Genomic DNA, 20,587 nt, shown 5'->3' with positions numbered 1-20,587 from the left:
TAGGCCTTGTCCACACAGAAACGAAAAACGATCTTGTTTTAAAAACTTTTTCTGTAAGCACAGCATCGTCTCAAGAATTGTGTCCACACGAAACCACTGAAAGCGCCATAGTATATATGGCAGGCTTGTAAGTGGTACTGTAATGCTGCCATAGAAATACACCAAAAACAAAGTAGGGGACATTGAGCATGCGTGTAAAACTTTAATGTAAAGTTAAATGTAAATATGCATACGGTAATCCAACATTATTGCTGTTGGGGGGAAGAGCGCAGTGAGAGATGGGGCTGTGGCATCATCATCATCATCATCATCATCTCAGAAAATATGCCTATGGGTTGTAAACATGGAAATGCAAGTGTGGCATTTTCAGATTCATTCACTCTTGGACCCAGTTTCACAAATTATTGTATTCTGGCTCCCAAAACACCCATACACTAAAAAAAACTTTTACAGATACTCCTAAACTTGTCCTTGTCTGGACTGCCCCTTAGTTGACTAAAATGTCAGCATTTTAGTCTTAAAGTCTCTAATAACATTATTAAAGTAGTTTTAGTAAATACAAGTTGACCTTGATTCACTCACACACATCGTCTCTTCCAATTTTTTGCTTATCTGAACTGATTTTGATTTACTTTTAATCCATCACATTTCTATCACATTTGACTGTAGTTGGCATTCACATCCCGTATGTGGTAACGTTCCAATGCTGGGGAGAAGAGGCATATTTAGTATGCTCTGTCGGCAGAGCTGCCTTCTTTGCCCTCTGCCAAATTGACTTTGTAGAAGTTATTCCGTTGTGCTGCTCATACAGACTTCCAAAATGTTATCGTACCAAACTGAACAAATTGCACTCATGAAACGTGAAGTCATTTTGCAGGGTTAAGACTTCCGCAATGCTCAGAGCAATTTATCCGCAGCCGAACTTTAACAATGGAGTAGCCTACTGTGGAGCCTAAGACCTGAAGTTCCACACTTAAGCATTCATTTTAGACTGTGAAATCGCTGCATGTATTAGCCTCATTGTACTCAGTTAACTTGGTGGGTGACCAATTAATTGGTCAGCTAATAATCCAACCAATTAATGGCATGTTGCGACGATGTTGAGATTGTCAGCATTGACTGACGCTTGCGCTCACCAGGCCAATGAAATAAATCAGGCCTGCAGTTGAATGTGTTTATCAATTTCATTGATAACTTAGTTCTTCAATATACTATAGTACATTTTAACATGGAGTTTTAATCGTATTTTTTGTGTGCATGCAGCTGTTTAAGAGTGAGTGCTGCCCTCAAGGGCGTGGACATTTATGGAGTAGAATATGTTCATCGATTTTTCCAGCAAAGTAAAGCAATCATTCTCAATTTAGCCATAATTCACTACATTTAATGAAGTGAACCATTTTTAACAGCACATTCCAAACCAATGTTGCAAGTTTCCAATGCTGGATTGATAGGAACATTCAAACACTAAGTGCAGCTATTTTCCCAGTCTGAATGTGCTGAATGCTAGCAGTTCTTGATGTGTTACTATTTAGTGTGAGCTGAGAAATCTTGTTAATGTGGTTAAATGTGAAAATAATAACACTCATCTACACTTTGTTGGTGACATGCATTATATTTACATTTTTTCTTGGGTGCCAAGGGGAAAATAAGGCTGTTATCTGCATGTGTGTATTGTCATGTGTTCTCTGGGAGTTTTCTAATTACTGTGGCATATCTGGACGGCCTGTTCTGGGTAATTGTATTTGTGGATTGTCTGATATCCCGATAACTGTAATGGTGCCATATTTCTCCAGCATGTATTTAAATGATTCTGTTTGCAATTTTTTGAGCTGCCGCCTTCAACCTGTAGATAGGCAGAGCTTTATTGTTGTACCAGAGCTGTTTTCTTTCTCTCTCTGAAGGCAAATCATTAGTACCTTCCCACTGCTGCAGGGCACGTTGTTGCTCGCTGCACATTAATTAAATGTCTACCATTAGAGCTGGAACATACGCAGGAGTCCAACATTCAGGGTGAGAGTAAATTCAGCAGCCTAATTGAATTTAGTGCCTCGGTTATCTAAAGTCAGCTCAGTTGCTCGTTTGTGACAGTCAGCTGTTTGTGTTCAGCTGGGCTCTATGATGATGGGATATGTCTGGTTCAAACACTCCTCCACAGCCGTAGCAACCAGGCTGATTCCACCATGCTTTTAAGAGTTTGACTTCAGACAAACTGCTGTTAGAAAGGTGAGTTAGAGTTGGAGGAGTCTTTCTAAGGTCAGCTGTCAGATTAACAGAGAGAACAAGGTGTTTGTATGTGAGACGAGGTGTGTGTGCGCTTCAGTGTTTACCCAACAGGATTGTGTCAGCCTGAAAATGAGTATCAGTCAACACCGGGATTATGTTGGTATTATTGCTTTAAAGCTTAAGTGCATCATATTGTCAAATAATTGAATGTCCTTTGAATTAAAACTGTTAGATGATTTAAACTCCAAACGAGTTTTCACAATTATCGTGAAGTTCATTGCCAGCAGGCAACCCTCATTTTATATACAGCATATGCAGCTTGTGTTTGTGGTGACATTCCTGTGATGCACACAAAGACTCTTCCTCTTGGGGGGGAAATAATAAAAAGATAACCTCACTGTGCTGGCTCAGCTCTATGTGGCATCTGTTTTTTTCAGGTATCACCACCCTCTGGGTCCATGCAGGTTGAGCAGATACTAAGGCTGGATTCCAATCCGGCACTGCTACGGTTGTGTGGCAGTGTGGGCATGTCACTAAATGGCCCATTTCTGTCAGTATGTTGTGAACTGCAACACAAATATGTTCCAGTCACAAAGGTGGCAGTAATACGCACCTAAAAGCAGTTCGACAATTCCTAACAAATGAGCACAAACCAAAGGAAGTGGTTGCTATTGCTGTTTTGTAGCATAGACAGCAGCCATCTTTCTGTTCCTCTGAAATGTCACCCCATAATAGACCATGTTCCGGTCTAATCTTGGGTTTTCAAAATTGTCAAAAAAATATTTGAATAATATATTTTTTTAAATTACAAATATTTTGATATTTAATATGAAGTATTCATAATTCAAAATTGTGTTAAGTATAAAACCCCAGCAAACCTCATTTCTCTCCTGTCCAAAAGAGCACACCACAAACTAGTATAAACAAAGAGACATACCAGGACCACCCAAAAGCCAAAGTACTTAGTGGCCTCCAGTGATGGGGTGTGATGCAGATGACACTTTCATGCAGTGACGACCAGCTAGTCTTAAGGCGGTACTATGTGCCATAGAAAATCGATGTTCCAAAAGGTAGTGGGATAGGGCTGAGAAAAAGCAGCATTTGTAAAGTGACACCTGGCAGTCTAACAGGGAAGGAGCATGATCAATGTTGATTCAAGAGAATCATCTTACTATCGCGCAGCACAGAAAAACAGCACAATGATTCCTGTCTCTGGTCTCTGGTAACGGCTCAGCAGTGAGAGCTGTGTGAGCAGCAGACAGTGAAAAATAGGAGTGCTTACTCAGGCTTTTCACATGTATGAAAAGCGGAAGAATACATAAGTAGGAAAACTAAAACTGCAAGTAATCTGACCGAGTTTTTCCTCTTGGCTTGAGGCTCTAAACTGGTGATGTAAGCAGCTTGTGTTCAAATGCCTCTCACTATGAAGCGAAGAGAGGCATCTCAGGGGAAGGCCAGGATGTTAATAGCCACTGTTTATCACTGCCCATACACACATTCATGATCTCCTCTTTCTCACACACGCAAATTTAATTACATAGAGGATGTGAGGGACGTTGATTGCTTTGCTTTTTGAGGACCATAGATATCATTTTCCATCCCTAATCTCATTCACCTCTCCGTGTCTTGTAACAAGGCCTTTGAAGGGTTGCTTGTTATGAAGTATTAAAGTGATTCTTCACCCCAAAAGTCTATTTCGCCTTTCAGGTATTCACAAATTTGGGGTCTTCTGCACAAATAGAGGTTTTTGAAATTTCAATTTCTCAGTCAACAATTGTGGATCGTCGAATAATTGTCGGCCATCCCTATTTTGAATATTGTGTAAGTGTCGGCTGAGTTTGCCTCATCTGACTGTGAGTCTTTTGAATTTAGGAGCGCTCTAAATCAGGCTCATTCAATCCACCTGCAGCGGAGCGTGGTGGTAAGCTTCAGCTTGGTTTTTAAATTCTGGTCATCATGGGATTTATGCTTATGGCCAGGTTATCTAAATTCTGTCACTTCAGTATGCCATCTATGGGTAATTGAACCAGCCGCTACCTGTTGAGCGACCTGAGGATCTCCAGCATACCCTTATATCAGCCATCTCATGTGCACGATGGAGCCTGATGTCCCACCACCACACAGAGAACAACTGATTTGATTTGTTTTCTCCAGAAGAATTTGAAAATAGGATGATCGTGAATAATGACAACACTGATTATTGCGTTTATTTCATTAACTTACATCTTACTGTGTACTTCATAGGCACTTCCAAAACTCTTGCCACCAAAAATAAAAGCAAAATAGGCTTACATAGAAAAGACTTGCAGTCATTATCTCAACACCTCGAAAGGCATCCATGACTGCGGTTGCCTAGGGCAGCTAGCTTCAGACTAAATATACACGTGTCTGGCTCTTCATGCATTCTGGAGACAGAAGGGGCAAAATATCTTTGTGAGCTCAAGACAACCATTTATGAGTATGTAGAAGGCAAAGTATCACTTTAATATATTGATGTGACAAAGGAAATTTCCTTCAGCTTTTCCTCCAGTTTTACTTATGCATGTATTTGGAAAGAGAAATAAAGTGTTACTGACTGAAGAAAAATATCACTCTGGTAACTGCATTTCAACCTGCACTGTTCATCATTAACTTGTGCTATTTTCTTTGGAATAGTTATTAGTAATGCTGCAACCTCTTGGCTTGAGGATCTTTTTCCTCTTTGCCACAGCCTGACATTACCAATTAGCTTGCCAAACCAGGTGTCAAACATTGGTTTTAGTTTCACACTAGCTACTGTATTGATTGGCCCCCTTGAGTGTGAGCTCTGCTTGGGGCTCCATATCAATAAATATAGATGAATATGAGGTGCTATATGTCAGTCAATGGCTGCCAACAATGGTGGTGCAAAGACAAGAGTGCCTCATTAAGAGCCTGTCGCACTGAGGCAATTAGTAGAAGATGGAGGAAATGCTTTGAGTTCAGCGTACTTTGCCCACTGAATGAGCCTATGAGAACATGCACAGTGGGAAGGCAGGAGTATCAAAGCAGCCGCAGTTGAAGACGTGTCCTGCAGCTTAATTTCAAGAGCTTCATGGGAAAATCTACCCTTAAAAAAAAAAAAAAAAAAAACTTTTTATTTTACTCAAAATTTCTTTGGGACCTTTTCATTGCCATATATGCCAGGTTTCACAGTCCAAAACATAACTCAGTTTAATTAGCATCATTAACGCAAACTTGCCTTGCTTTTGGCGTCTCTGCATGCTGCTCATCTTATTTCAACAATTAGTCAAACATCTGTCACAACCTTGTCTCAATATTAAAGCTGTAAACCAATATCTAAATTTCCAGACTCGCAGTATTGCATTTTGTTTTATTTATCTTTCCATGCTCAATCCTGACACATTTTAGGTTCTGTAGGGAGTTCTCAATAAGTGCTAAAGGACTCCGCATGAGAAGTACCTTAAATTAAATTGTACAGTTAATTTCAGATGTTGCACATGATCCCAAACAAATAGAATATGATTCATAGCTATAATTTTCAGAAGTTACAGATAAATTGATTGATTGAAGGACACATTTTGGGAGAATGCCAGCACGAAGACCAATATTTTTAAATAAATTACTTGGTTTTGCAATATCACAAAATGTTGCGTTCCACTGTGGCCGTGCTGTATCCATGTCAGCAAAAATGAGCCTTGTAGTTTTTTTATCCTGCTGATAGACAAACAAACATCCTTGGCAAAGGTAGCAAAATGAATGTTTGAATCATCTATTTAATGCTGCTGCATTGACAATTTTTTGTCTCATTTTCTATGTTAGGGTTAGAGGTTCTAATGACACAATTGATGCACATTCAAACATCTCACTGTGCCATGCGAGCTTCAGATAGAGGCATTACTTTTTTAATTCCTGTATTCTGAAAGTCATTTTTTCCGTTTAGACCATGAGAGTCCCCTGTCATTGCCAGCCCGCTTGAGTTTGCTTTGATCTATGTGAGATCTGAAAGATGAACTAGATAGCAGGGGCAACAGAGGAGTTTGCATAACTGTTAGAGATACCAAACCCTCGTCAAATATTTTATGAGCTGGGGCCACTGTGCTTATAAATGTATGAAACAGCTTTTGGACTGTCCTTACTCAGAGACAGTAGGACCTTTCTGTGGTTGTTTTTTGACACATTTACCTCAAGCCTCTGTGTGATATGGCGTCTTCAAGTAATGTCCCAGCCTGTCACTCCCTAAAAGTTAATGAGCCATGGACTTTTATACTTCAAACCAGTTGCATGGTTCATGAACTGGTCCATTACTACTGTGGCACCTTTGACAAGAAACCCTGCCATTGCTAATGTTCGCAGTAAGCAGACAGAGACGGGACGTAATGTCTATAGACAGATGCCCAGGGCTTTGATATGCTGTAGGTTTGATGCAGACATGATGGACTGGGGAGATATAAATGACACTAACAGTGAATCACCCTGTTGAGATACTGTGACACCTTTCTCACCCTTGTCTACTCACAACATAATTCCATATACTGATGTCAAAGTCATTGTTTTTCTTTTCACCTAGGAAAGATTAATACATCTGGTTTATGTTTATTCAATGTGAAAATTGCATCCAAACTGCCACTTGATGAGGCAAATTTTGTAAATCCTCTTCACATACATTGTCTCCTGTAATGATGTATCGGCCTACTCACTCGTCAGAAACCAAACTAAACTAGTCTTTAGATATTCTACAATGATTTTTTTTTGTCATGTAGCAAACAATGAATCTGAAGAGTGTTTCACTTGTAATACAACGTACTGCGACACACACTAATGAACAGAACACTTGTTCAATCCATTAGACTCAATACAACCCCCACAGGTTCCAGCTTTGTAGATGTCATGGCCATTAAAGTTACCATCACTTTTCTATTATTCTGAGTCAGAAGGTGTGGCAAGCGTCAGATGGAGATGTGCAAAAACGGGTTGTGTTTTAATGTATGTCCTAAAAATGACTCCATGTCCCAACCATTTTTGACCATTCTTTAATTTTTAAAATCAGTGGTGGGCAGTTCGAAGAATTGTCCTCACTTGATCATCAGTAAAATTAAAGATAATTCATTGTCTAGATGTCTGATTTGATCTGTTTTCTGAATGCCTATGGCAGAAAATACCAAAGAATTCTCAAGATAAAATTAAAATTCAACAACAGTGCCCTCCACCAAGGCAATTAACAGGTTGTTAGTTGGTGTGATTTAAAAACAAGCCAGGTAATGAAAGAGATGCAGCCCTCGTAAGTGAGGCAGGGTCTGAGGCTTCAAGCCAAACGACTTCACAAATCAACTAATGAACACGACTGAGCTGTTCAGCTTCTTTTGGACCACTTCCTGATTTTTCAATCAATTTGCAGGTAACTGGTTGTTTTTACTGCTGATTGTCCATCAGTGACCTGCCGTCATTGAGTTGTTTTTATAGATGGCGTTTCAATATTTAATATGAGCTTTGCCATTTCATAAACCAGAATAGTCCCACAAGAAATTCGTGCCCTCTTCATTTTCACTTTCACTTGCTATGGCAGCTTGTGATACTAAGCAGCTGAGTCAAAGAACAAGGTAGTTATTAGTCATTCTATTACATCATCAGTGCAGAACCAAGCCTACGCCATTGTAGACTGAAGAACTTCTAGACAAATGAGCAATCATGTAATAACTTGTCATTGAAGTTTGTCATTTTCCGGACTACAAGTCGCTCCGGAGTATACGTGGCACCAGCCCAAAAATGCATAATGAGATCGAAAAAAACACACATAAGTTGCACTGGAGTTTAAGTCGCTTTTTTTGCGGGTTATTTATTTTACAAAATACATCAAAAATAGACATTTCACCTTGGAAGGGAGGTTAACATTAATAAAATAATAGTAAACAGGCTGAATGGCTGTAAGATATGCCAACATAAACAACATTCAGCGAAACAAAAAATAAACACGAACGGAAAAAGTGTCCGCACGAACATACGGTAATAAACAGGTAGAGCATAAAGAACAAAACAACTACTGTACTTTTACATTAATAAGAGCTCGCAATCACTCCACATCGCTAAAGCCGTTGAACTTCTCCAGTCCCTAACAAGCTTCTCACTTACTCCGAACTTCCTGTCTGCTGCTCGATTGCCGTTTTCAGCTGCAAATCTCACAACTTGCAGCTTGAAGTCCGCAGAATGAGTTTCTTTTTGGCGGCATTTTTGTTTAGTGGCGATCGGTAAGCTAATGTTTATTTTATTTGTTTTAATTTTAAATTGTTACAGAGTAGGAGATATCGGCGCGTAACTCTAGAGCGCCCTCTCGTGGCTGTCTGTGATTTTATTTATTTTTTTCATCCATATTTAGGTCACTCTGGAGTATAAGTCGCAGGACCAGCCAACCTATGTAAAAAAGTGTGACTTATACTCCGGAAAATACGGTACTGATGCCACCTAGTAACTCCACACTCTCTTCCTTGTCATCTCGTCCATCGTTCTGTAGCTCTTTTTCTGTGCTGTTTCAGTTGACATAACAACGGCAGTGCTGCTGTCGTAATAGCACTGAAGTTTAACCTAGCTTAACTCAGATTTCTCTGGATATTCATCCCTGGCTGGATGCTGCTGCTGAACGAAATTCTTTACAAAGGTTAGCGACTGATCACGCCCATCCCCAATTAAAATGATGACAGACGAACAATCACCAGACCTACTGTTCCTCTCAACTCTACTCTTTTTGCTGCTTTAAGCTTTTTTTTTGTTGTCTAAATCCACTATGCAGTGCTTGTTCTGTCTAGAACCAAACTACAATCAAAGATTGCAACTACTTTTGATTATAGCCAAAAGTAGAGTGAAGCGCAGTCAAACATGACAAATACATTTCAAGGCAAATAATATTTTAAATTAGTGAAATTATTGTTTGCTGTTCTGATACTAAGTGGCCAAAAAGAAAGATAAGCACCACCTGCAAGCTGTTAATGATCAACTACATACGAAGAAGAGCAGTTACACATCACTATCTTTTTGCTAAGACATACAATCTCTAACTTTTCTATAGAGAATCTTCATTCCGAGCAGTATTTCTTCATTGTCTACATCATGCCTGAAGTTTTTGTCAGCACGTATTCTTCACATTGAGGCTTGTGGCCACAAAAGTACCTCGTCCTCGTCGTGTGAGTGTTGGTTGCTGCACTGTCATATCTTTGTGTGTTTCTTATTTCCTGGCGACAGTGCTGAAAGTTGGCTTGTTTTCGGTGCACAGCTAAGCAAAGCTGCTACATTCCTCATAACAGCCTCACTTCCCCCGTACCAGAACTTAACCTTTTATCTTTTATCCTTTTCCAGCTTCTACCAACATCTATCTATAGTATCTGTCTGTCTCAGGTCTCATAGTAGGATTGTATACACAATGAGGGGGCAAGGGCGGAGCACATTGGTATAAAACCACTAATTTCGCTGCTCTGCTTATCAGCTCTGCATGCTGAGCTGTTGAATGCATGAGGGATTGGGTTTTATATTTCAGACTGTCTGCATTTTACACATCAGCTGTCAATTATATGAAAGTTATGATATAGGACAGAGGTGACCACATCGATGAGTATTATCTAGTAAGGCAGTTTCTATGGAGCATAGTATGTTGTGTCCATTTTGGTTTGCTACACAATGAATCCACACAAAGGGAGAACAAGTATGGTATTTGTGGTATTAGTCCTGGTTCGTTATTCAAGCTCTAAGGGAGAGATGTTGACCTGTGCCCCTCGCTACTATTTCTGAAGAATCCAAGGACTGACTGAGAAGTTTAGCTCATTATTTAGTTCATTACCCCCCTCTTCTGTCTTTCGTGCTCTGTTTCTCCCTCTTTCACACTTAATTTCCTCCAATTTGCCTTTTTCCCCCTTCGGCTCCTCTGTACTTTCTTGCGGTAAGAAGAGTTGTCAGAAGTGTTTGAAGTCCCTCCTCATTTTTTATTGCCTCTGTCCTCACCAGTCCTAGATTGGGAAGCCTTGGGTACAGTTTGTAGCCTTTTACTTCTCTATGATACCAGCAGGGGTACTTACTCTACTCTGCCATGTGATGTGCTCTGCATCACAAGAATACATTTGAGACTAGCTGGTCATGATAAATCTGACTGCTCCCTTGGGTGCACTGTAGCTGTTGAGACCTTTAAGACTTAACCACAATCTCTTGTGTCCAGATTCAGACCAGGTGCAGTTTATTAGTAGTTTAAGGTCACTTGTGTATCTCTAATTTTGTTATGATGTAAGCTGCAGGCTTTGTATCCTCCTGACTAGTGCAGAATGATGCATCGTTTTTAAATGGAAATTGCAATTTGAGATGTGATCAGGCACTCACAAAGGCTGTGATTAATCTGAGTATGTAATCATACGGTGTGGTACATCCCAGGGTTTTTCGGTGTATGACAAACAGTCATGCCAACCAAGGACATTGTGTATATGCCCACCAACAACAATGTACCAAGTGGTGCCAAGCCTGCGGGAAACAGAAGAAGACGATCAAGACACAACACCCTGGGTACCCAACTGGCCATTTCCTTGCTTTTTTAAACTACCACTTGAAATAAAGCAGGGAATCTGTTTCTCTGTGTGATTTTTGCTAATCCAGCTCTGAATGATCCGTTCTGTGCAGCCAGCAACAGGGTTTTAAATTTCCGCTAAGTGGCTGCAGGTAGAGCACAGAAATGAGGTGGAGAGGAATCCAAAATTAGACAGCACAAAAAAAAAAGGCTCATTCAGTAGATCAGCTGCAGTGACTCTTCAGGAGGGACTCTGGTACATTGTTGAGATTAGGTCTCCCATATTTAGGAAGCGGCCAGTGCCCGATTTTACAAGCGATTAGTTGTGCATGTAGTTATGCCTGGTTAAGAATGACCTGTTATGTCATATGTACTGAAACCTTATCCTCTATCTGATTATATTTTTAACTTTTAGTCATTTTTACTTTCTTTATCCACAAAAGTGCTTGGCACTGTTCCAACATGAACTGCAAAATTTGAATTGTTAGTTTTTACGGTATTCTTATTTTCAGCGAAAAACCCATTAAGATCCTTTTGGGATTTTTGTCATAATCGGTATCAAAGATGTTACATGTTTAGTAAATAATGTGTGAGCACAATATTTAACTAAACATGAGATTCTGACAAAGTCACTTTCTTACAAATGCTTCCTGTGATTTGAAAATTGCAGTAGGCTATATTGTGATACATTTTGATGAATTGTGCAACCCTAAGCAAGTTACACTGTTTTCCAGCACATTGTCAACCTCCTAGTCAGTGTTCCAAACTGCTCAAGTTTGTTCAAGTTCAAGTTTTCTGCATTAATAACACTTAAAATATACCACAGTCGCAACGTGACAGAACGGTCTAGGATCAAAGTCCAGAAGAAAACCCCAGTGTAGAATGTGGCCGTGTGGGCAGATGTCTTCTGTCATTAGTTGGGCTTTGCTTGGTGGCGCGCAAACAGAAATAGAAGTGGAATATTCTCGAAGCAACTAATGGAAATACTGTCTTAATTACAATAAGGTCATTAGTTGGATTACTGCTGTCCTTGGAATCGTAGTCAGTGAAAAATAGTTGAAGTTGCCCTTCTATCCCTAAAACTAAATGGTTAAAAACTTTGTTCTCAAGTTTTCATGGCGGATTGTCCTTTACAGCCACATCTTAAACTTCACCGGCCAATATGAGAGTCAGTAATGAGATAATTTAAATGACTCAAGTGTTTTACATGATCCTTTTATTTCAGCCCTCACAATTTCTGAAATATATAGAAGAAAATAATTGGGGAACTTTCAGTGATTAAGCGAACAGGCTAATGGAAGTCTAATCTGTCAGTTTTTTGTCTCTCAAGTTTTTACTTTTCTCTTGTCCCAAATAGTTTTGAAACCCTTTTCAGTGTTTGGCTCACAACTTTTCCATTGAAGGCACCTCAAAACAAAAGACTCCATTCCTTTTAGTTGGAAGGAAGTATTAGTGTCTGCTGAGAGCTTTGAGGGACAAATTCATCAAACCCACAAACTCCCTCAACAGTTTTAAAAACTGAGTTGGTAGTAAGTACTTGTCAGGTGGGATCCAGATGTGAATTATCTGAGGGGAAGCAGCATGAGAAATGGCACTGAAGACGCACAGCTCTTACAACTTGCTGCCTGAAACTTCACAATTTGAGACGTGAGAATGGGGTGTTGCTGAGATGAGATTTACAACCAACATATGAAGGCAGATAAACTCAAAAGCTAAATCATTGTTATTCGATGCAGCTGAGTTGCAAATCTGTAGTTCAGCCAATGCCTTTTACCTCATTTGCTGTCCACATGGTACATTTTCTCTGCATGGAATAAAAGCAAACGAATGTACTTAGTCAATACTTCTTGGAATCCAAAATCCTTCCGTTCCTAAAAGTTACCCTCTTGGCCTTAAAAAGATGAGAATTTAAAGATGTACTCAAGTTTGCTTTGTGTGCAATTTCTCAGGAGCTTGTAAACCATAAGAGAATACTTCATCCCTGCGGTTCAGAAAAACTCCTGAAAGAAAGAAGCGATTATTGGCAAAGATGAGTGGGAAAGAAAGCCTTGTTGACACAATGCAATACAGGACAGCTGTCTACGTAAAATTTGTTACATACTTCTTTATCAGTGGTTAACATGGTCAAAGGTATGGTTGAGGAAAATGCATAAAATTGTCCAAACGACATTATCATTGTCAGCAGGTTTTTTGTTGTTGTTTTTTTCTTTTCCATGTTCCCGTTGCCACAAGTCTCATGTAGCCAGACGTCCATTCATTGCACTACAAACAAATACAAATATAGGAAGTGAGATTTTTCACATGTCCTTTTTGTGCAAATTCTATTATTGGCCATTTTGGTGATTCTGAAAGTTTTAAAGAAGTGCAGTCTTTTGCTAAATTGAGAAAGCACAAGATATATAGTACATATAAGAGATTGTCTTCTGTACGTACTGCCAGTTGTCAAGCTGAACATGTGACACATTTTATAACCACTCAGCCACGACTCTTGTGCTGACGCCAAAGAAAAATCCAGAAGTACAGTTTTGCAACGAATGCATGAGGGCTTCACTTTACCCATTAAGCTTATTAACACAGTTAACTAACTGAAGTTTGGATCGTTTCATTGCGGATGAGTCTGTCTGCTCTGTTGGTTAAATGTAAATCAACTTGTTGAGTGCAGGAAACTCTTCGTTGCCATACATTAGAACAACTTGTGAAACCAGGACAAGTCTAATAAAGTAGATTAACTGGCAACTTGTTTTGGAGCTGATGCGAGTAAATGTGGTGGAGTGTGTGTGTGAGGGGGAGGGGGGGTGTTTGTGGGTGGTTGGATTAATAGACGAGGATTCAGATTGGATGTAATGATGCGAAGCAGAAAGCAATGGAGGAACTCATTCCCACCACCCCCGGCTGTCTCCACAGTTAATATTTGGAAATAGGAGAGAGACGGTGGGGTATTGGTGTAAAAACACACATATCACATTTTTATTAAGCCTGTGCATGTGCATATATACACACTCACCTGCAGCGATTCTAGCAGCGTCACCAACCAGCCTAGGTAACAGAAATAGTATCACTGATGGTGCTAAACTGGGATTCACCTCATTTTCCCACATTTTAACAAAAGAAATGATCATTAATCAGCGACCTTGTATGTGCTAGCCTCACATTACCCTCTGGACACTTGGCTCTGATCTTATGGCTCAGGAAATTAAAATTCTTGTCAATTTGGAGGACCAGAGCTGTGCCGCATAACACAAACAACATACCCTTTCACACACACACACACACACACACACACAGTAGGGTCTGCAGGGGTCCACTGAATCTGTCATTCCACTGAGACTCTCGGCTGATATTAGCCGACATCTGACCTTTAATGAACACGCAACAAGAGCCCCGCTGTTGTGGGAGGTTAGCAAGGCTGTCCAACAGCGGTGCAGTCTAATGAGAGGGGCCCTCTCAGTGGAGCCAGTGTCAGACCACCCACATGAACCAGACCCCTACACACCTCATTAGCATCATGCTAATAAGCCCTTCTGCGGCACATGTCACAGAGAGGCTGAGGCAGATTAGAGAGAACAATGGCATGTTTACAGCTGAATAAAAGAATTCTTCAGCCACTTGGGAATGTGTTTCTCTTTTTTTTTTTACCATCATTTTCAGTCTACTTGAAATTCAGCAACAGGCTTTCATTTATTACATCTCAGCTAGGGATGTGAACGACACCGGTTTTTGCTTGTCCACACATCGGAAGCACCTATGAGCTGTCCTTAAAAAAAGGACGGTATATGTAATTAACATCCATCAATCTTAAGCCCCTTTATGTAAGGCGAGTCGCGGAGGTAGCAGTTCCATCAGTGAACCCCGAAGTCCCCTCTCACTGGTCACATCAACCAGATCTGATTGGGGGACCTCAAGGTGTTCCCAGGCTATTATGGAGATGTAGTCTCTCCACCTGATCCTCGGTTTGCCCATGGCCAGCTGATCATTCCTAGAACACCTAGGTGCCCAGGTCGCATCCTGACTATATGTCCTAACCACCTCAACTGGCTCCATTTGATGCATAGGAGCAGAGCCTCTACTCGCATCCTCAATGATGGTTGGACTTCTCACATTATCCCTAAAGGAGACACCAACCTCCCACCTGAGGAAACTCATTTTGGCCTCCTGTATTCACAATCTAATTCTTTTGGTCATGAGGTTTTGAATGAGGGCTAGCTAGTAGATCTAAAGCTTTGCCCTCTGGCTAAGCTCTCTCTTCTTCTCAATGGTTTGATGAAGCAAATACAAAACCAGTGCAGCTGCTTCGATTATGTGGCCCAGCTAACGTACTCAGGAAAAGAACCTTAGACACTTGAACGCTTCCCCTAATGAGTAGGACTCCCTACTTGGAGTGAACAGTTTGTCTGCTGAATATCCTGGCCACTTCACACTGGGCTGCACAGTGATTCAGTGAGAACCGAGGGTCACAGACAAGTCAGTAACCAATGACGCACTGGCTCTGTTTGTTCAGAAAGTGCCACAGCCATTTCCAAGGAGATTCTGTCATTTTAAATGCGTGGAGGGCCGTGTCTCCAGGCAGTGAGGGGAAAAAACATTGACCTGCTGCAAAAAAATGTCTCTCACAATGAACATGGTCTGTGTTAAAGCCTCAGTTGATGACAATGATTATTAACTACAACAACTGCCGTTGCACTCCTGTTACACTTTGTGGATGAACCTGATGTGCAAGTAGTGTGAAAAAAGAGATTCAGTGAGGTTCAGGGAAGCAGCAGAACAACTCTGCTTCTCAGAAAAATTCCTGAAACACACCAATTTCTTCCTGATAAGTAACATGAGCATATTGTCTGCAACAAAACTATAATGATAGAGCATGGCTTCTTTTATTTTGAAAGGAAGACCACTGGACTGTTTGGAATTTTTGTTGGCAGCTGATCTAGGATCGTTCCTGACAGGGCAGATATGCATTTTTTTTCTCTCAGATATCCCGACTAGGCCTCTTTAGAAAAAGTTTAAGAGTAAAGAGAGCAAGATTTCCCGGGTGGTTTGAATCTGAAGGACATCTTGGCTTTATTTGCACTCAAATTTTATGAGGCTCTATTCCCAATCCACTCATCCTTGTTCTTTTACCCTTCTACATTCTCTTTGTTTATGTTTCCTTCATATCTGTATCCCAGTTTCCCAGTTGTTCTAAATCCTCAGTCCTCACTACAGTTCTGTTTTGTTCCATACTGAGGGGTCTTTGCAACTCCAAGCAGCTTCGGAGTCCTTGGTGAATTTCTTCAGCTTGGGGCGAGTTCTCCTCCTGCTAAGTGGATGAAAGCTGTTTGGAGGACAAGTGCGTTCTTATGAATTGCATTGAGTGATTCTCAAGGGGTGTGCTCTTCCCTCTCTTTTCATGTTCTGTTTCATCTCACAGTGGATTCTATCAGTAGAACCGCTGGACTTCTGTTCATTATTGGAATTGCAATTTGCTGACTTCAGCTCTCTTCCTGTTCCATTTAAGTGTGGAGAAGATCCACGGGAACCTTCATCCAGAATGAGGTGTTTTATGAAAACACTGGTTTTTCGAACAGACTCTGTTCTTTGAGTTAGAAATGTGCTGGAAAAGCTGATGGTGATGTAGCTGGATGTTGGAGGGATTCATCATGTGTGTTCAAAGAAATGTAGGTATTTTTCAACGTAGCAAAAGAGGAACAAGCAGTGGGAGCCATGCAGCATGTTGGCGTCACTTCCAAGTGAGACACCAGCAATGTGTTTCAATGAATAATGTAAATCCTGTTTTTGGCGGCAGCAGAAACATCCCAGAGATTAAAGGTTTACCTTTCTAAATTATCCTCTCTCATGTCTGCAGGGGTCAAAAACGCAAGCATGGTGAAGCGAAGGATGAGGAGGAAGAAGAGGAGGAGGGCAACAAAGAGGTGGCAGGGGACTCTGCCGACGAGTCCTCCAAAGAGTCCAATGAAGAAGAGGAGGGCAGCAGCTCAGAGGCAGACGAGATGGCCGCTGCCTTGGAGGCGGAGCTGAATGACTTTATGTGATCTGGAAAATGGAGGGACATTAAAAGGAAGGCCTCTGAAAGCGGTACTTAGAATCCTATTTTTCTGTGCTTTGTGATGTGTGTGGGTGTGGGTGGTTTGTGTGTGCGTGGGTGTGTGTGCGTGGGTGGCTGCGTGAGTGCGTGCGTGCTGTGTGCTATGATGATGATGATGATGATGATGATGATGAATGTCCTGTACAGAAATGACATGTCGCTGTGTAAATAAAGGCTTGTTTTGTAGCATCGACATAGCCTTTTTGGCACAAAACACTTTTGATGTTAACATTTTATTGTGAGATAAACTGTAGAGATTAAAAAACAAATTAAATTTGATACTTTTTCTTTTTCTTTTTTTCTATTTCAATTTTATATTGATGAGAAAAAGAAATTATAACCATAAATTTTGCTGGTCATACATGCCAAAGAGTTTGGAATAGGTTTGCCAAGTCGTGCAGCTAAATATTTTACTCTTGACTTCCAGTTTTATTTTTCATTATTTCTCCTTTTTATTTAGGGTCATAAATGCAACCAGCAGTTCTAGACATTTGAATGTGTTTGTCATTTCTTCCTCTTTGGAGTGTTTGTACATATGATGAAATATTGTTGTCTGTGTTCCCATTGGTGCACTTTCCCCATGAACTAATTCCAATTTTTACATCCACTCATTCTTAGCTCAACTCTTGTCCTTTTTTGTTTTGTTTTTTCCATTAGGAAGGATAGCCACTCAAAAAAGACCTCTGCTAATGTACACTGGAACTAATCACTTGCCAAATTTAGTTGTCTTAGGAGAAGTCAACATTTTTCCCCTTCATCACTGGGCTGTGTAGATGTTTTCAGCTGGGATTTATAGCAGGGATAATTGGAGGAGGCATTTTATGCTTTTATTGAAATGGAACTAGGTCTTAACTAAGTATATGGCAGCACCTTGTTGGTCAGTGTTGGGAAATGTGAGCGCCATTGTTGAGAGTACACAAAGCGACTTAGAAGCCTCACAATGTGAATATCATCCATTTAGTGTTGGTGACCAAAAGATTGCGGCGTGCAGGTCAAAAACACCTTCAAAAAGATTTGGTTCTGTTGCTGCGTGGGCTTTTACTCAACTGTCCTCAGAAACATATTTTAGTACTCTGTTTGATTGGAGCATGAGATTATTTCTTAGCAGCAACGTTGGACAGTCAAGCCAGAGCCAAACTCTGCCTGACTACATCATCACCAGGTTGCTGCCAGTCAAAGCAATCTGTGACCTGATTCGTCCGTGTAAGAAGTGATGGCAATCAGTGCTCATTCAAAAAAATGTGCCGCAACGCTCAACTGCTGACCAGCAGCATTTGTGTCTTGTAGTGACGATTATCCGGTCCAGCCACAAATAAATTGCAGAAAACTTTCAGACAGCTTCATGAACTTCCCAATGCATAGCATACACAAAGTGTTGGATGTGTCTGACAGAACCCTGACATCAAGTCGAATGATTTTGGAAAATCTTAATGATTGCTTGTGTTGAAGTTGAACAGCACCTGCTTGGCGTTTCAGTTTGTTTTACATGTTTCCGAGCGTATTGTTCTGAAATCCAGTTGTTGTGTTGATGGATATGTTAACATGTGTTCTTTAATCTTCTGTGTGATGTGTGTTTTTGCAACATTAAAAATAATTGCACTTAAGAATTCAAACATATCCCCCCATGTTCATATTGGGACGGTGTCTGTGTTCGACAGTACAGACAACAAGTCTGATCATCGGAGAACAGACAGTTAAATGTTGCATTAAGCATGCTGCTGTCGTTGTATGAAACTCAATTAAGTCAGCTAAAATTAGATTGTTTTATTTAAACAAATGAATATTTTGACATGTCTTATCCACAGGAAGTGATAAATCAAACACAGGGCTGCTCCGTTGAGTGCTGAGTGTCTAAGTCATGCTGGTTGGTATGTTCGACCTTCATGACATCAGATGTTGCCATCTCTAATTTTCTACCACTTGATGCAGCCTAGCTTGACTTCAGGTTATACTTCTCCCAGAAACTGTCTTTTGATTATCAGCTACCCACTGTAAAATGTCCTGAATTCATGACATCCTTCAACCTGCATGACATTGTGGTGGAACCGGAATTCAGAAAATGTGAAAAACATCATCATCAAGTTTAATCCAGGTCATGGGTTTGTTTTAACTGCTCACACATTCACTTGAAGTCCCACCACACAGGGCACCCAACAAGGTGGGGCTCGCTGGTTCAGTTCCCCATGTTGCCTCGGGCTTGGTTGGGTGCCCATACAAACAGGATTGGATGTGTCTGCAGGTAGGAAGCCAAATGAGGGGATGAATCCTGGTTGCTATACTAGTGCCTCCTCTGGTGGCTTCGGACACCTGTTTGGAGAAACGGGCTTTGGGGGAGCGGCGTGATTGTCCCGTGCACTGGCAAAAAGAACTCCACTGCCAGATGTGTAGCTGGTGTGCAGTCTAACTCACTTGTCAATGAATGAGGGGGGATTTCAACTGAATTATTGATCTGCTCATGCTCAGTAGAACCAGAACTGTCACAGTTTGGTAGATTTTTGCTCAGTTCAAAGTGTTAGTGGGTTATTGAGCACAGGAATGGATAAAGAAGACCTGGATTATACTGGATGAAGCTGCCTAAAATGGATGTGTTGTATTTTGCTGCTGTTAATCTTGAGTGTCTGCTAGCTTCCGGCAGCAGGTATGACGCTGAGCGCTCTCTGGAGTCAGCATGTACGAAGTCATGTAAGGGGGGGGGGGGGGGGGGGGAACTTGGCCAAGTTAAGACATCTGATGGTTAGCAAATGGAAAAAACAATGAAAATATCTGGGTGAAGTTTAAATGGAGAATAAAGTAAAAGTTTTGGTCACACTGATTTCAGTGAGTTTAACCATTGAACGATTCAGCATCCATCAAGATCTCTGTGTGTTTCACCATCAACTTCCTGGTTTCCCTTTGGAGTGAGTCCTCCCATTTGCTTTCCTTTGTATTTGTGGTGGTTTGAATGAAACATCTGACTTGTAAAGTTTTTGTAAAGTCTGTTTCCTACTTGACCCTGACAGAGATGATACTTTGATTAAATAAAGATGTTTATAATGAAAATGTCTTGGGTTTTCTTTTTTTCTCTCCGTCCTACAGAGGAGAATGCGATGGAGTTCTGTATCCTCCAAATCTAAAGAGAAGATGCGGCTCTTTAGTATTTTACAGCATCTTTGCTTTGTAAATGGTTGGGTTTTAAAATCATCGTCGTCATCACGTGGATGAATCCCAGCAGGACGTGCCACGTACTTAATGGGTTTTTTGTCATGAAGACTCAACTGGAACTATTAGGCCTTGTTCCGTATTGCCGGAATGGGTTCATACTTGAGTAGTAGATGTATCTTTCTGTGTTTCCTTGGTATTACACGGATACACGCAGGCTCATTACCGGAGTGTGCATACAGCGTCAGTCTGTCTTCGGAAGAAGAAGTGAGAAATTCTGCAAAGAAGACTATGGCATTTCTTTTTTGATGGCTTTTCACCCGTGATCATTGTTATTTGTTGGGCTCTGTCTGAAGAGCCTTAACATCTGTGATATTCAGTCATGTGTTGATGACATTTGAAAAAGCAGCATAAATCACACTCACAAAGTCTATTAAAAGCACTCAGCTTCTCTGTTGCAGCGTTCGCCCCATGTCTTTCCTGGAACGGCTGCTAATGCGCTGGCGTGAAAGCCAAAGCAAACAGCAATAAACGGAGGGCTGTTTATCTTGTGATGAAATATTTTTCTCACATTCACAGCCATACTGGCCAGCGCTGCCTGGGTTCCTTTTTTGAATATGAATAAAGCCATT

The 20,587-nt window shown here is 40.8% G+C and overlaps 1 protein-coding gene across 3 annotated transcripts in view; it reads left to right on the top strand.

Moving 5' to 3' along the window:
- The window catches only part of ctdp1 (CTD (carboxy-terminal domain, RNA polymerase II, polypeptide A) phosphatase, subunit 1), a 73,818-nt gene extending 54,302 nt beyond the window's left edge, over positions 1-19,516 (top strand). For 2 of the 3 annotated variants that reach the window (XM_086193973.1, XM_086193972.1), the window contains exon 13: positions 16,578-19,516. In XM_086193973.1, the coding sequence (XP_086050099.1) occupies positions 16,578-16,764 (187 nt within the window). In that variant the 3' untranslated portion in view covers positions 16,765-19,516. The remainder of the gene's footprint in view (positions 1-16,577) is intronic. The other variant, XM_086193974.1, reaches the window with a different exon arrangement.
- Positions 19,517-20,587: the final 1,071 nt, after the last annotated feature.

The sequence above is a fragment of the Aulostomus chinensis genome, chromosome 22, assembly GCF_037954235.1.
Source record: "Aulostomus chinensis isolate RoL2024-O1b breed Wild chromosome 22, RoL_Achi_v1.0, whole genome shotgun sequence".
NCBI classification, from domain to species: domain Eukaryota; kingdom Metazoa; phylum Chordata; class Actinopteri; order Syngnathiformes; family Aulostomidae; genus Aulostomus; species Aulostomus chinensis.
This window is presented reverse-complemented; position numbering and strand designations above follow the sequence as displayed.